The sequence below is a fragment of the Strix uralensis genome, chromosome 24 (assembly GCF_047716275.1).
Source record: "Strix uralensis isolate ZFMK-TIS-50842 chromosome 24, bStrUra1, whole genome shotgun sequence".
NCBI lineage: Eukaryota > Metazoa > Chordata > Aves > Strigiformes > Strigidae > Strix > Strix uralensis.
Window position 1 is genome coordinate 2594818 of NC_133995.1, and position 15653 is coordinate 2610470.

Below are 15653 nucleotides of genomic sequence, written 5' to 3' on the forward strand. Positions count from 1 at the left end.
GCTCAGAAAGAAGTCAGCTCTGCAGGGAGCTGTGAGGCTTGGTGTGCACACTGCCGGGAGGAGGATGTGGGGCAGATCTCCATAGGGAAAAGGGTGCACCAGCCACTTCGTGTGCATAAGGACAAGTCAACCCAGTTAATGGGTTGACATGAACTAAGACGCTGACTCAACCCAACTGGATTTTCCCTGCTTACTGTTGTCTTTCCCTATTTGTGTCCTATAAGAGAGCAGAAACTTACTATTTGTCTCTGCAAATAACCCTTCAGAGCTATTTTCCATTTGTGCTTTCTGAACATTTCCTGCTGTTCTCCCAAGTGCAACAAACTTGCCCAAGAGGCAGAAAAGGGAGGAAAGACCATTTCCACACATTCCCTGAATCCCTACCAGAAAACCAGCTTCTTCCAATACAGCATCTCAAAACAGAGGCAGATGTCCTATTCTCTTGGGTCTTCCTGCTGCTGGCTCCGTGGGTGCTGTGCTCAGTCCAGATTGCCCCTGACAGCAGGGCTCTGCTTTACCCTAGGTTCAGCATCGCTGCCTTCACCAAATACGACCCAGTAGCTCCTGCAGTGACATTCACCATGTTCTCAGGTAAGATGGAGAATGCCATCTTCCCTACCTGGCTGTGTAGGTTAGAGATAATTAACCACCTGACAGTGGCAAGCCAGAGGGAGATCATAGGCTGTAGAAAATATAATAAATAGAGTAAATGCAGTCATTTACTAACTCTTACTTCTGTCTGTTCTCTTTTTTATTCCAGCTGCTGGATCAGGTGCAGATGCAACTCCACTCTCAATGCCAATAATCGCTGGAATCATCGTGGGATTTGTCTTGACACTTGCAGCTATTTTTGCTTTGGTCTACTGGAAACAGCTCAGAGCAAAGAGGTGAGAATGAACCATCTCTTACCTGATGGGTGCAGGCTGAGAAACTCAACCTTCAGTGGCAGGCCAGGAGGAAGAGCAGTGAGAGGGTATAAAAAGAGATCTAGGCAAACTAGGACACCTGGTAGTGGTGTTGTGCCTGGCAAGCACAGAAGCAAAAGGCCTCTGCTTGAGGGAGAGAGTAGCTGCCCGTGTGCAATTATTTCGCAGAACGCTATATGTGTGCAGGGCAGCGTGCCTGATGTGAGCTGTCTGCTCACAAGTGCTCCGTGAGCCAGCAGCATGCAGTGTGCTCACAGCATCTGTCCCTGCACTGCAGGGAAGAGTAACATCTCCCATACTTTGATTCTAGAACCAAGAAGAGAAGTCTGCCCCAGGAAATGGAGACCTACAGCTTGAGGTCAGTGCTGCCATCTTCCCTCTCTGTGTGTCCCCACTGCAGGTCCAAGAGTCCTTCACCTACTTCCTTTCTCACTTTGACTCAGGAACAATCCAACTCCTTCAGTTATTTTTTAAATCTTGGGCTTTCCCATGTTCAGTATTTATTGCCCAATGCGTTGTCCACACCTCCTCTGAGAGGCTTCTGCAGTAGGAGAATATCCTCATCATCCTGAAATCCCTCCCGATATTTAAACAATGCTCTGTTGGACCCACGTCCCTGGGCAATGACGTGGGCTATAAACCTTCCCTGTGTGTGTGCATCCAGGTACTGCAGGTCTCAAGGCTGGGCTGTCTCATTGGCCACCTGACTGGCCTGCCAGACCTCCCAATAGCTAAGGCAAGTTTTCCTCTGGACTTCATTTCATGCAGAAACGTCCATCGGCCAATTCCCATACAGAACTTCAAGCAGTACTATGAGATGAAGACAGCAAGTGCTAACCACGCTTTTTTCCAGGAGTTTGAGGTGAGATGAGACTCCTGCTAGAGATGAGACTTAATCTCCTATCTAGGTAGCTTGTGCTGTTGGATGGCCTCTATGGACTCCTCATCTCCAGGGACAGTAACCCATCTCTTAGCAATCCAGCCACCCTACTAGGCAGCCTTGGAGGCCAAAGATTGGATGGACCAAGTGCTCAGGCAATTCTTTTGCTCGAAACCTGTCTTGTTCAAGTCCTGCTAAAAACACATGTCTGTGGCATGAGGTGAACTAGCACTGTCCATAGCTGCTGGTGGACAAAGCTGAGGGCCCCAGGCCTGGACTGGCGGTGAAGATGCTGAGTGGTGTTGCAATAAGATCCACCCTGACAGTGTTAGAAAAGAGCCTGCAGCCAAAAGGAAGGTGGAGGAGCACTCTCAGAGCTATAGGGCCAGGCTGTAAAATTCACCTCAGGTTACCTTCACTGGATCCCACCGCCAACATGTGCAGGCTCTGAACTGTTCTGCTGACAGCACCTTTGGAGATCCCATCAGCGATTTCAATGCCTCCTCAGATCACCCTTCTCTGGCCTTCTGAATGAGCTCAAGATATTTCTGTTTTCCCAGCACAAAATGCTCTGAGCTTCTTGGTAGACTTCTGATTTCTGAGAAGGTTTTTTTTACCCGATATTTGTTCTTGGGCTTGTTTTCTTTTAAATACAAACAGTGCTGTTGGAAAAGGCACTGGGAAAAGCCACCTATGCCTCAGACTTCACAGGCCATACTGAGGGAGGAGTAGAGAAGTTTCTTGTGTGTGGGTGACCCTCTTTAACGACCAGACAGAGCCGTTGGCCATGAGCAGGGAGCTGTGTTATCATGAGCTCTCCAGAGAGACATTTGTGCTTATCTTCTTCCCTGTCCTACAGGAGCTGAAGGAAGTTGGGAAGGAGCAGCCAAAGGTGGAGGCTGAGCTACCAGCGAATGTCTCCAAGAACAGATATCCCCACGTGCTGCCCTGTAAGTGCTGTCTCCTTCCTCCTCCCCCCAGCATCCAGGGCAGGAATTTACACTGCAGTGCACAGGGACAGGCTCACCTTGCATCGCTTCAGCATTCACAGTGCCTGTCTCCTCTCTTGGGAGAAGAAGGAGCCTTGAAATGGGCCTCAGTTTCCATTTTCCTGCTGGAGACTCAAGGCTTAAGGGTTGAGCCAGGACTGAGCTCCTCCAGGAGGCTGCTGGGCAGGTGCTGAGGAGCCCATCTCAGGGATGGGTCTCAGCTGGAGACCAAAGGGTGTCCCATGGCTTCTCCAATGAGCCTCATGATACCAGCTATGCTTTCTTACCCCCTGCTAACCCAGCGGGCAGGCAGTGCTTACCTCTCCAGGGGGAAGTGCCTGGCTGAGCACAGAGCCTCACTGCTCACTGCATGCATGGAGCTGCTGGGGCTTCTCCCAGTGTGTTACCCAGGTGAGGAGGAAGTGACCATGTCTTGGTGAGGGGCTGCCTTGGGGTGTCACGTGTGTGCGGTCTCTTTCAGATGATCACTCTCGGGTCAAGCTGAGCAAACTGGGGGAGGACCCACACTCAGACTACATCAATGCCAACTTTATGCCTGTGAGTGCCCACTTGGCTTCCCCACAGAGACATGGCCACGGGGCGCTGTCAGAGAAACTCTGCCTGGATTGAGGTTGTGAGGGCTGGTGGGCAAGAGCTGCCACTGAAGCCAGAGCTGGCACAGGATGGCAAGGAGGTGGGGGTCAGGCGGAGATGCATAGTTGCCCTTTAGCTGGGATTGGTGGAGATCATCAGATGGCAAATGCTGCGAGTGCAGAGGTGTGAGTGTGGGGAGACTGGCAAGGCTTTCTGCTCTCTTCTTGAAGACTATCCTCCTCCCATCATCTCCCAGCTTACTGCCCTGTCTGTCTGCCTGCTCTTTCTCCTTCTGGTCTGTGCAGCTGCATTTGAACAACCCTGGAGCTGTTCCCACATCCCCCATCTGGGAGATTTTTCCAGGTAACAGGCAGGGCACACAGCATGCATGATCGGGTGTGTGGATCCGCGGGGCATGTGTGTGTCAAAGGGGCAAAGGCAAAGAAGCAGCCTGAGACCTTGCATGCTCACCCTACCTTCAGCAATGACTGGGGAGCACATGAAAGACCCACATCTGCCTTCCTCTGGTTAGGCTGAATGAGGAACTACTTGGAGGGAAATGGTGGGGGTCACATCTTTATTCCAAATATGCAGAGAGCACGTGCTGGGCAGTACATGCTTCCTGAGAAATCAGCTGCTTCTGAGATCAGCTGCCTGGGAACTGTGTTTGCATGGGCTAAGGGCAACAGGCATTTCTCCCTCTACCACAAAAGCAGACCAGGCACTGACTGTGTCCCAGGGCAGGATCCACCTGCCTCAGCAACTTGCCAACTCCTCCTGTCTGCCTCTTGCTCAGGGCTATACATCCCAGCAGGAGTTCATTGCCACCCAGGGGCCCCTGAAGAAAACGATAGAAGACTTCTGGAGGCTGGTGTGGGAGCAAAACGTCTGCAACATCATCATGCTGACAGTGTGCATGGAGAATGGGCGGGTAGGTCAGCACTGCTGGGCTTTCATGTGCCAGCCCCAGCTACGCCCAGACCTGTTTGTGTGAGCTGAGCCCAGGGCTGGGTTTGTGCCCTCCAGCAGCCCCAGCTCAGATGTGGCTTGAGGGTGAGCATGGGCCACACAGGTTCCCCGACAGGCAGTCTGGGGTAACAGAGGCTGATGTGTGCTGCTCAGCATTAGATTGGGATAGGAAGGGACAGAAGTGGGGCTTAGCTGGAACCATGCCCATCACCCTCAGATATTTCTGCAGCATCTGAAATTACCACTTGCCTCTGGATGAGACACCTCACATGGCCTGTTCCCCCAGTCTCCAGGGATGATGAGACCCAGACAGGTCCTTTTCGCTGGAGGAGGCTGAGATCCAAATGAAGGGGAGGTGGGGGGGAGCCATGCAAAGCCCCCACTGGCAAGAGGAAGCACCCCTGCCTGCTCCCCAAGACCTGTCCTGGTTCCCTGCACAGCTGCTGCTCTCCAGATGCTTCCAGGAAGCCAGGAGGTCAGCCAGTGGGACCTGGGCCCTCACTGGCCTCACTGGGACCGTATCCTGCCTCTGCTCTAGGTCCTCTGTGATCATTACTGGCCGTCAGAATCTGCCCCAGTCTCCTACGGGCAGGTCCGGGTCCACCTGCTGATGCAGAGCAGCTCCGAGGAGTGGACCATGCGCGAGTTCAAACTGTGGCATGTGAGTAAAGATCCAAGAAGACTCAGGGGCCTGTCAAGGGCTGGGAGTTTGCATGGGATGCAGTGGCATCTCTCCTCTATGGTGGTGGCATAATTTCCTTTCCCTGCCATTAGCATGGTTCAAAGAAAACCCAGTCCCCTGAGTAGAAGCCTGTCACTTCAAGCTTGGTAACACAAGTGTCCAACATGTATCACCCCTGCTGTCCACCCTTGCTCTCTCCTTTCCACGTCCCTGCACTGGGACACAGCCTCCAGCTTCAAAGGCGTGTTCCCTGGCAGTCAAAGGCAGGTCTCCTCCCTGCCACCTCCACGTGCCTCGCCATGGCAGGAGGCTGTAGGGGAGGACAGCGGAGGAGGAGCCACCAGGCAGTGCAGCACACTTGCCGTTGGCTGTTCCCTGCAGCTGAGCCGGGTGTCCCCACGTCCCTGGCTGCTCCCAGGGCTGCAGGATGCAAGCATGTCCCTGTCCCCGTGGTCTGCATACCGATCACCAACATCCCCCCTGGCAGGAGGGTCTCCAGGCAGAGCGGCACGTGTCCCACCTGCACTACACAGCGTGGCCTGACCATGGGATTCCAGAGTCCACAACTTCCATTATGACCTTCAGAGAGCTGGTCCGGGAGCACATCCAGAGCACCAAGGATGCGGGGCCGACCCTTGTGCACTGCAGGTGAGGCTCTGCTGTGGGGGATGGCAGGAAGGGACGATGGGAGAGGACATGGGGGACTAGGGTCCTACTCGTGCCCAAGCTGGGAGGGAAAGCAGTGCCTGGAAGACAGAGATGGTCTGTAGAGAGCCTCCTGCTTGGGTGCTGGGGATTACAGGATCATCAGCACCAACCCAGGGCAGTCTGAATGAACCCTCAGCCCCATGCCGTGCTGGGACCGGTGCCCCGGGGTGCTCTGACCGGTGCCCCAAGGTGCAGCCTCTGGGAGCCATGTCTAGCAGCAGGAGGGGAGGCCATCAGCTGTGGGGTCAGGCAATGTTTAACCTTTGCTGTCTGTGCTCTCAGCGCTGGGGTGGGCCGCACGGGCACCTTCATCGCCCTGGACCGGCTGCTGCAGCAGATGAAGCAGGAGAAGGTGGTGGACACATTTGGGGTTGTTTATGCCTTGCGGATGAACCGTTACCTGATGATTCAGACTCTGGTAAGACCTCTGCTCCCTCTTCCCCCAGACCCCTTGCTCCATGGCATAAAAGCTAGCAGGGCTGGCAGACAGATGAGCTGTCCGGCCAGCCCTGGCACTCCCAGGCTGGTCCCCAGCCTGGCACTGTATCATGGTGCCGCTCAAAGCAGAAGCACAGCTGGAGTGGATATTGCTCAGCTGTGGGGGCCTCCAGCAGCTTCATTCACTGCTAGAACCATAGCAGCAACAGAGTCTCAGAGCCCTCCCAGGAGAGTTGGAAATCTAGGAACAGGATCAGGCCCTTTGCAGGCAATTCTTAACCCACACCATGTTTTTGGCCTGTGATGCTCCACAGCCCATCTAATATTTCCAGCAGTCAGGGCTGGGACAAGGTGTCAGTACTACCCTTCAGGACAGACAGACAAACCCAGTGGAGGGATTCAGGGCCTCTGAGGCTGAAGTAGCCAGGGCCTTTTGGGCATGAATGTAGGGGTTTTAGGGCATGAATATAGGACACCCTCTGCCTACCTGGCAGTGCCAGACCCACCCTTTCATGCTGTCTGTGTGGTGCAGTGCTCTACACTGCTGTCTGCGTTTGCCTTCCAGTCCCAGTATATTTTCCTGCACAGTTGTATCCTGGAGAAGATCTTGGAAGAACCACTCCTGAGTTTATCACAGACAGAGAGGTAAGGGCCTCCTGTGTGTTGCCAGCCACTCTATCCACAGCCCCTTCAGGTAGCAAGCTGGGATCCTGACCCCAGCTTGAGCCTTGGCTTCAGGACAGAAAGATGGGGAAGCCCAGCCAGCCGCCTCACTTGGTCTTTTAAGGTGGTGAGCCCATGGCTGGTTGTTCCTTACAGCATGGGGATCCCAGCCCAGAACTAGGTGTGAGTCACTGGGCACACTGGGAGGACTTGTGGGATCACATCCTTCCTTCCTCCAGTGCCAGTCTCTTGGGCTACGCCAATGCCAAAATGCTGCAGAGCTGTCCTGGGGAAGGCTCCTGACTTCACAACCCACAGGGATGCCCTAGAGATAGGTTTGAATTGGAGGAGCTCATGGCAGCTGGGTGGCCTTGGGATGTCCCTTCTAACAGAGGCCAAGAGGAGGGATCACGATCAGGCTGGGCATGGCTTTGCCCACCTACCTTGTTGTCTCTGAGGCTACATCTGGTGGTCACATACCTATCTTTATGGTCAAATTGTCTCCTCCCTCATGCAGAACAGGATGCCCTTGTCTCTGCTGCATCTTGGGAATGGGCCCTGGGCTGTGATACACCTGAGACCTGCCTGGACCCCACCATTCGGGGGGTGAACATCTGCTCACAGCCCTGTCCGCCTACTGCAGACACAGCCTGGATGCTACTGAGTTTGCTCAACCTCACCCTTACCCCCAGTTTCTCTCCCCAGGTCCTGCCCCATCCCACTGAAAAGCTTTGCTCAGCACTACGCCCAGAAGGCGGCCAAGTCCCGTGTGGGCTTCCTGAGGGAGTATGAGGTGAGAGCTGTCCTGGGAAGGGTGCAGGCTGCACTGCCATGGCCATATGCACTGGGGGAACCTGGGGGAGCAATTGCACCTGGCCAGGCTGGGGGACACCCAGTAAGTTGCCCCAGTTTTCACACGCCTGGCTGTCCTGGCAGTGTCCCCTCTCCATGGCATTGCATCCCCAGGCACATAACTCCTTCACGCATCCTTCACTGATCAGGGTCTGTCCACACCCACTCCCTCCCAGACCCCATGCAAGGTAGGGACCTCGCTGAACACCATTCTCCTACAGCCATCTCCTGACAGCGTGGAGCAGACCTGGCAGCCCACCCCCCCACCCACAGAGGTGGTCACATAGCACCCCTGCTAAGGCTTCTGCACGTGCAACTATAATCTTCCCTCTGCTGAGGGCAGGTGATCTCCTGCTCCTCCTGACCCTTCCCTGCTTACTGCTTCCACCACTCTTTCACTCTGGCAGACTCTTCTAGAGGTTGTCAAGGAAGAAGCCAGCTCTGCAACACCATCTTCAGGCAACCAGCAGACACGGCCATCTTCCAGTATCCTCCCATGTAAGTGCTGTGACACCTTGCATCCTCTTCCTTCTTGCACTTGCATGGAGCCAGGCTGCGCCAGGGCCTCCACAGTACAAGAAAATATTTTGACACACTGCAGTGAGTCCACCAGAAGGCTACCAAGGTGTTTCAGGGGTGGAGCACATGATGAATGGGACTGAGATAGGTGTGTTTGTTCAGCCTGGAGGAGAGAAGGCAAAGGGGAGATCTTGTTGCTGTCTTCAGCTACCTGCTGGGAGGGCACAGAGAAAATGTAGTCTTCTCAGGGGTGCACCATGGAAGGACAAGAGGCAATAGGGATAATTTGGAAGGGTAAGCCAAGTCAGTATAAGGAAAAATTAGTTCCCGTGAAGGTGGCCAAACATTGGAACAGTGGCCCAGAGCATCTGCAGGATATGCAGATCTCCATTGGCTAAGACACTGAGCAACGTACAGTACACGTATCTGCTTGGAGCAGGAGGCTGGGATAGAGACCTGTCTTTTGGGACCAATGTCCATGAGCCGGAGAAGAGCACTGCAGAGGGGAACACTTTGCAGAAAAATGGTGAATGGGGGGTTGGATCTGTGTGGCTGTGCAGAGTCTGGCAGTCAGTCTGCAGGACCTGTGTGAGCACAAGGCTGCCCTGGATCCCTCCACCTCCCACATATTTTGCAGATGATCGCTCCAGAGTGAAGTTTTCCCTGCTGGAACAGGGCCCTTTCTCAGGTCTTCTGCAGGTGTGGCGTGTCCCGGTGAGTTGCCCACCCCGGTGCCTGGGTCCCACAGGCAACAGGAGACGCTCCCCCTTCCTCACCTTGCCCCTGCTCCCTACTGCCTGATTCCTGCACTGCTCCACTGATCACGGCCGCTGTGATTCTGTGTGGACAAGAGGGGACTGTGGGGACTGAGAATGTGTCTGTGCTCACCTACCCAGTTTAGGCTGTCCTCGCTTCCCTCCCTCGGCGCTTTCTTTTCTTTCATTTCCTCCTGTCCTGATCAGCTTCCTTCCCTTCTTTTCCTGGCTTCTCCCACAGCCACCTGGGCTGATGGGCTACCTGTGCCAACCTCTCCAGCTGGAGAGTGACATCCTCATTCCCCACTCAGGGCTGCAGCTCCAGCAGAGAGTATCTGGCTGTCCAGGGGCCTGACAAGTTGACCATGGAGGACTTTTGGACCCTGGTGTGGGAACAGGACGTTCACACCATCCTAACACTTCTCCCATGGCAGGAGAAAGGGGAGGTAAGGTGCCGCGCCTGCCTGTGCCATGGCAGAGCAGGGATCTGTTTAATGGAGTTGGAAACTAACATAGCTCTGAAACTTGAACACTTTTCACTGCCTCCTGAAGCCTGGGTGCAGATCCAGCTTAGCTAAAGCTGAACCTTTCCTGTGTCAAAGTGCTCCCACAGCTTGTCATGGGAGAGAGGTTCTGTCCATGGCCCTGGACTCAGCTGGTACTCTTCAAGCTGCATCTCCATGGCACCGAAGGACAGCAGGTCCTGCCTCTGACCAGCCAAGGTGGGGAGTGTTGGGCAAGCAGGTTCCCACTGCCAAGAAGCTCTGTCTGTGTTAACCGGGAAGCTGGCTGCAATCTGCTCTTGTTTCCAAAACTCCCTCAGGGTTTAGCTAGGGGATGAACTGACATGTTGGGGGTGCTCTCGGTCCAACCCCATCACAGAGATGGTGACTGATCCGAGAGATGACAACCATCAACATGAAGCCAAACTTCTTGTTGCGCACAGGTCGCAAGTGAGGCATGCTGGCCCCTGGAAGGAGACTCTCTCTGCACAAAGATGCTGACCATCCAGTGTGGCGCAGAGAAGCTTGTCTACGGATGGAAGTGTATCCAGCTCAAAATAAAACACGTATGTGTTGATGGGGCAGGCCTGCCTCCCATTGCCTGAGATGTTCTTCGCTGCTAGCAAACAGGTCTGTAGGGACAAGGGCTGAAAGGTCCGTGGAAACTTGTCTGAGCTGTAAGAGCGGAGTGCCAGCAGTCCACAAATACAGGAGAGAATCTAAGTTGCAACAGTCTTTAAGGGAATGGCTTTAAACTGCAACAGGGGAGGTTCAGACTGGACATTAGGAAAACATTTTTCCCAGAAAGAGTGGTCAGAGAGTGGAATAGGCTGCCCAGGGAGGGGGTGGAGTCCCCATCCCTGGGTGTGTTTAAGGGCCGTTTGGATGAGCTGTGGGGGGATGTGGGGTAGGGGAGAACTTTGTAGAGTCGGGCTGATGGTTGGACTCGATGATCCCAAGGGTCTTTTCCAACCTGAATTATTCTGTGATTCTGTGATCCATAGCATCTGCTGAGTGGACATACAAGAGAGGCCTTGGAGGCTTCCCCCACCCCTTGCTGTTATGTCTTTCTGATCTTTGAAAAGGTGCACACAGTTCTCAGTCTCTCTCTCAACGGGCAGGGCGGGGTGCTGCGGGGAAGGAGAGCAGGTTGCCAGTGACACCATACCCACTGCACTGGTGATGGACAATGCCCCAGCAGAGATTGCCTGAACAGCTTCACAGAAGCTAGCAGTCAGCTCAGGATTGGAGAGCTGGGACCCCTCTGCATCCAAACTCACCCATCCCTCCCCATAAGCCATGTCAACTCTTTGTGTCTTACCAGGAGAAGAAAGCAAAGGAGAGGCAGGTACAACGGTTCCTATACACGCTCTGGAGCAGCAAGAAGCAGCCAGATGTCCAGAGCCTGGTGGAGCTCCTCACTGCTGTCAGACGGTGCATGCCCCATCGGAAGAGAGCCGGTCCTCTCCTGCTGCACTGCAGGTACCTCACATGACTGCTCCGTCCATGGGTAGCCTCCCAGAGCTGATACCCACCAGGCTGCACAGTGCCTTGGCATGGCCACCAGCAATCCTGTGTCCTCCACCAAGGTCCTCGAGGTTTTGGGGCACGTTGACTAGGTCCCTGGGGGCCAAGGAAGCTCTGAGCTTGGGAGATCAGATGAAGCAGTGCTCTGCTAAGCACATGGGAGAAGGGAGGGCAAACAGGGCTGGGCCAGGGGCAAGTGTGGATGGAGCAGGCGCTCCTGGGCTGAGGTGCCCAGACCATCCCTGGGTTTAGTGCTAGGATCCTGGGAGCAGCCCTGACGTCCTCATCTGCTTGCAGCCAGGGAAAGTACACAGTCCCACAGGAGCCAGCACATCGGCAGAGCTGGCTTGCATGAGGGATGCACAGCTCGGCAGGGCAGGGTAGGCTGGATCTCCAGGCTCCTCCAGTGGGCACTTTGGGGTCCCATCCCCTTGGTCAGCACAGAGCTCCCTGCCACCCAGACCAGTGCTCACAGTCCTCTATCCCCCTAGGACTCAGTTGCTGCATGTTTTCTGATGGGGCTTCTGACTTCTTGGGCTGGTGCCCACTTCCAAAGAGGTTCAGCTCAGCCTGGCCTGGCATCAATGACCCTCCCTTGTCCCTTGCAGTGGTGGTGTGAGCCAAATGGGGACAGTGATCTCCCTGGATTGCCTGTTGCACCAGATGAAAGCTGAGAGAATTGTGGATGTCTACGGGGTGACCCTTCAGCTGACAAGAAGCTGCTGTCTCATGACCCCAACTCTGGTAGGTGGGAAGGAGAAAGGATGGTGGTCCAGGCAGAAGAGAACATTCATGCTGAGCTGCCCGGAGCTGGTAGCATGCTGCCCACTCACTGGGTGCTACCTGCCACCTGGGAGCCTGTCCAGCCTATGCAGGGATTTATTCCATGCTTCCTCCCCATCCTGCAGCTCTTCCAGCTACCAAGGGCTAAGGGCACAGTCTTTTTCCAGGGAACAGCTTTCAGTCTCCTTAGTTCTGGAGTTAAAATGGGTTAAATTGCATGTGAGCTCATGATAAATGCAAGGCACTTCCCATTCTGCCTTCTAAAGCATGAAGCACTGTTTTCATCCTACATGACAAATCTGCCTGCTCACCCTTGGCCTCTGGACACGGCTGTCAGCCTGAGTACCCAAATCTGCTGGGTTTCCCCTTACCAAGTGCCTTTCCCTGCTGTATCCACCACACCCAGAGCCTGCTCTCAGCCCCTGCCTGCTGCCACAGCCGGGGCTGCCTGCGTGGGGGTCAGTGGGACACCCTGTCACATTTGCAGCTGCCCTGCAGCTGTGTGGGCTGTGGCACTGTCTGATGGTGCCGCAGCCATGCCCTGCCGTGCTGTGCCAGCCCAGCCCAGCCTCACAGGCCTTCGACATGACACTCCTGATGGGCACTGGTGGCAAAGATGCCCTCTGGACAGTGCTTTCATTTGCTTCGACCACTGAATGAGCTGATGCAGCATCCCTGGAAACCCTCCCCACGGGACAGCAGAACTGGGGCAGATCTCTCTGGGGCTTCCCAGCTGTAGAGCCGCCTGCAAGCAGCTAATTGCATTCTTAATTAATGTGAACCATGCTCATGGTGGGAGCCGGAGGACGGCAAGGCGTCCGCTGCCCCTGTTTCAGAGCTCCTTTGTGTTTCAGCAGCAGTCTTGCCGAGCAGAGACACAATGTGCCCATAAAGGCACAGCAAGCACCCATCAAAAGCTGCTGCCCTGCTGAGGGGGGGCAGTAGAGGCAGCTGCCTCCCCACCTTGCCACAAGCAGTGGTCGCTCTGATCCCAGCACAGCCAGTGAAGGACAGGCAGGGCTGCCCTCCAGCCCCAGTCACTGCCATGTGGCTACCAGCCTCCTCCATCACTGCAGGGCCTTGCCAGGACCCCTTGATCTCTGTCAGGGGCATGTTACTGTCCTGCTGGGGGCAACAGCTGATTTTCTGGGAGGGTTAGTAGCCAAACAAGGGAGAAGATGAACCTTTGAGGGATTGTCCATGGATAACCACCGGGTGTTTAAGCACCCCCAGCTCCAGTGCAGCACGTCTCTGAGGATGTGCTCTTGCATTTGGCCAGGTGTTGAGCATGCCTGGTCTGAAGTCAATCCTGGGCTGTCACTCCAGATTTCACAGTCAGATTAGGCTTGTTGAAAACACACTCTGGTGACCTAGAACTGCAGCCATTGTGTGATCTGTGGCTTTCCCGGCCCTTCAGTGGGGCTGAACCCACCACTGGCTGGGGAGAAGGCTCCTCATGACGTGCAGCTTAGCCAGCTCATTAGTGAGCTGTTCGGAGGCCCCTCTGTCAAGTCCCTAATCCCCCCTCCCTGGCTACCATGTGATTTTGACCCACATCATTTGCAGGCTGGCCCTGCCCTCCAGCTTTGTGCATTGAGTACAACCTCATTTACCTTTCCCACATCTTGCCTTTCCTGGAGCCCTGCCATGGCAGTGGTCAGTCCTGGTGTTTTATAGCCTAGCATCATTTTGGAGCAGCCTGGCATGTAAGCAGAACCTCGTATCAAATCCACATTGGACTTGAGACCACAACCCACATTTGGTACTGATGAATTGTTTTGGTGATCTTAAAAATAGAGAAATAATGCAACTGGACTAAAACCACACAGATCTTTTTGCCTGCCTCTGAAAGCTTGCAGAGATCTACCTTGATCCACTGTCAGCACTTGACTCAGGTACACTGAGACTACCACCAAGGGAAACTCTTGCTCCAGAGGTCTTCCCTTCTGGCCTTAGGTCACTGCCAGACCCTGTGCGCTCCAGCTGGGCAGAGCTCTCCCTGCTCACTGCCCTGCAGCACCACTGAAGTTGCTCTTCGGTCTTGTTTTAGATGCAAACACCATGGCACATCCAAAAGCCACTGGGGCACTTCGAGGAAGTCAGATGACGTTGTTCCTCCCAGTCTCAGATGGGGATGTTCCTCTCATCCCCATCACAGGAATAATGAAGCAGGAGGAAACAAACATGGTGTAACTACAGCTCCAGGCCTGATTCCTCCTTTCTGGGCAACTCTGGTGACAACCTGTTTATGAGAATCTGAAAGCCAGCATCCAAGGCCTTCCCAGCAACATCCGAGAAGCTGTGTATCAGGCCACTCAAAGTATCCACAAGCTCCATAGTTCCTTTTCCAGTGCTATGTCTTGACAGGACACACATGGGCTACCTGGGACAGCAAATCAGACACTGTTAGTTAATTAGGACCTCTAAGGCAAATTTCAGGGTAGTCCTACAACCAGGAGTTCTCTATCAGAAACCTGACTCCAGACTCCCCTTTCTCTCTTGCAGGACCAGTACATGTTCCTGTACACCTGCATCCGGGACATCATCACTCAGAAACAGCCCTAACGCCGCTCGACACTTCCTGGCACCGTCCTGCCCTCCACCTCTGTGGGGTCCTGTCCGGAGCCAGGAGCTGGGGTGAGAGCACCATGGGGCTCCTGGCACAGAGCGAGCCCTGCAGCAAGAGGGGACCTACCCCAGCACTGTCACCAACATGTCCCACAAGGTGTTAGCAGGGACATGGGGTCTCCTGAACAGATGGGCAGTGCTGTCCTGCCACGCACTGCTGCAGACCCTCGGTGCAGACATGGCGAGTGGCTGGGCGGGATACTCCCCTGCTTTGGCCATCTCCTGGGATTCCTGGTGCCTGGAAGGTTTGTTAGCCCTACTGCGGTACGCAGTGCCAGCTGTGGGGGCTCTGTGGTGCCGTTGCCCCTCAGCACAGAGGGGGCAGCCCTGGACTTGCTCCTGGACAGCCCTGGTGCCTGCAGGCTGGTGAGGTTGGTCACGAGCATTGGGCACCACAGTCTCCATGCGTCCATGGGCACTGGGCATGTTAAGGTCTCAGACACCGCTGTGGGCAGAGCGTGGTGGGAGCTGGTTTGTCTCAGCTGGTGGATCAGTCTTAGGTACAAACAATAAACAGCCCTAGGAAAGAGAGTGCTTGTAAAGGTGGGTTAGCTTTTGTGGGGTCTCAGCGATGCCGAGACCTTCCTCTGCTGCAGCACAGCGGCCGTTCTCAAAAGGGTAGCTGTGTCCCTAGCCATGGGCAGCAGATGCGGTACCCTTGGGCACTCCAGGTACTGCAGCCCATGGCACACAGCAGCTTCTTCTCACTCTCATCTGCTCCTGTTACTGAGGCAACACTTCTGCAGTGAGCCTCCAACCCACCTGCAGCTTTATAAGGCAGAGACACATTTTCTGATGAAGCGTGGGCTTGAAATTGTGAACCTGCTGGCTCCCAAGATCCAAGGACCAGGGCAAAGCCACCTGATCCAGCTGACATGCTGGCAAGCAGCTGGCAGCCCTGTGGCTCGCTGCAGAGCACTGGCTGCTGCTCCAGGAGCTGAGTTGTCCATGCAGCCACCCTGCTGCTCTGTAAGCAGGGATGGCCATGCACAAGCTGAAAAGGCAAGTAGCGACTTGGCTCATTGAGGTCCCAGAGCAGGTCAGAAGGAAGAGTTAAAAATCTCAGATGATTTCACCAGCATATTCCTGGAGTAGAAAAAACCCATTGACCCTCCTTCACCCCTTCAGGCAGCATGGGGTTATGGTACAGTCTCAAAGCAGCACCCCTGTCCCAGTCTGGGCCCATGCTCCTACCCACAATACCATGCCCTGTGGGAGCTGCCTTGGAGTGGGGCGA

At 54.8% G+C, this 15653-nt stretch overlaps 1 protein-coding gene across 7 annotated transcripts in view; it reads left to right on the forward strand.

Moving 5' to 3' along the window:
* The window catches only part of LOC141954328 (receptor-type tyrosine-protein phosphatase V-like), a 35753-nt gene extending 20806 nt beyond the window's left edge, over positions 1-14947 (forward strand). For 3 of the 7 annotated variants that reach the window (XM_074893716.1, XM_074893718.1, XM_074893719.1), the window contains 18 exons: positions 761-887; positions 1237-1284; positions 1591-1788; positions 2666-2756; positions 3277-3353; positions 4186-4320; positions 4897-5019; positions 5528-5688; positions 6031-6166; positions 6752-6831; positions 7555-7642; positions 8109-8199; positions 8858-8934; positions 9287-9421; positions 9922-10044; positions 10803-10960; positions 11614-11749; positions 14294-14947. In XM_074893716.1, the coding sequence (XP_074749817.1) occupies positions 761-887; positions 1237-1284; positions 1591-1788; positions 2666-2756; positions 3277-3353; positions 4186-4320; positions 4897-5019; positions 5528-5688; positions 6031-6166; positions 6752-6831; positions 7555-7642; positions 8109-8199; positions 8858-8934; positions 9287-9421; positions 9922-10044; positions 10803-10960; positions 11614-11749; positions 14294-14353 (2044 nt within the window). In that variant the 3' untranslated portion in view covers positions 14354-14947. Of the gene's footprint in view, positions 1-523; positions 592-760; positions 888-1236; positions 1285-1590; positions 1789-2665; positions 2757-3276; positions 3354-3619; positions 3753-4185; positions 4321-4896; positions 5020-5527; positions 5689-6030; positions 6167-6751; positions 6832-7554; positions 7643-8108; positions 8200-8857; positions 8935-9286; positions 9422-9921; positions 10045-10802; positions 10961-11613; positions 11750-14293 lie in introns of those variants that run through there. The other 4 variants (XM_074893717.1, XR_012632146.1, XR_012632147.1 and 1 more) reach the window with 4 other exon arrangements.
* Positions 14948-15653: the final 706 nt, after the last annotated feature.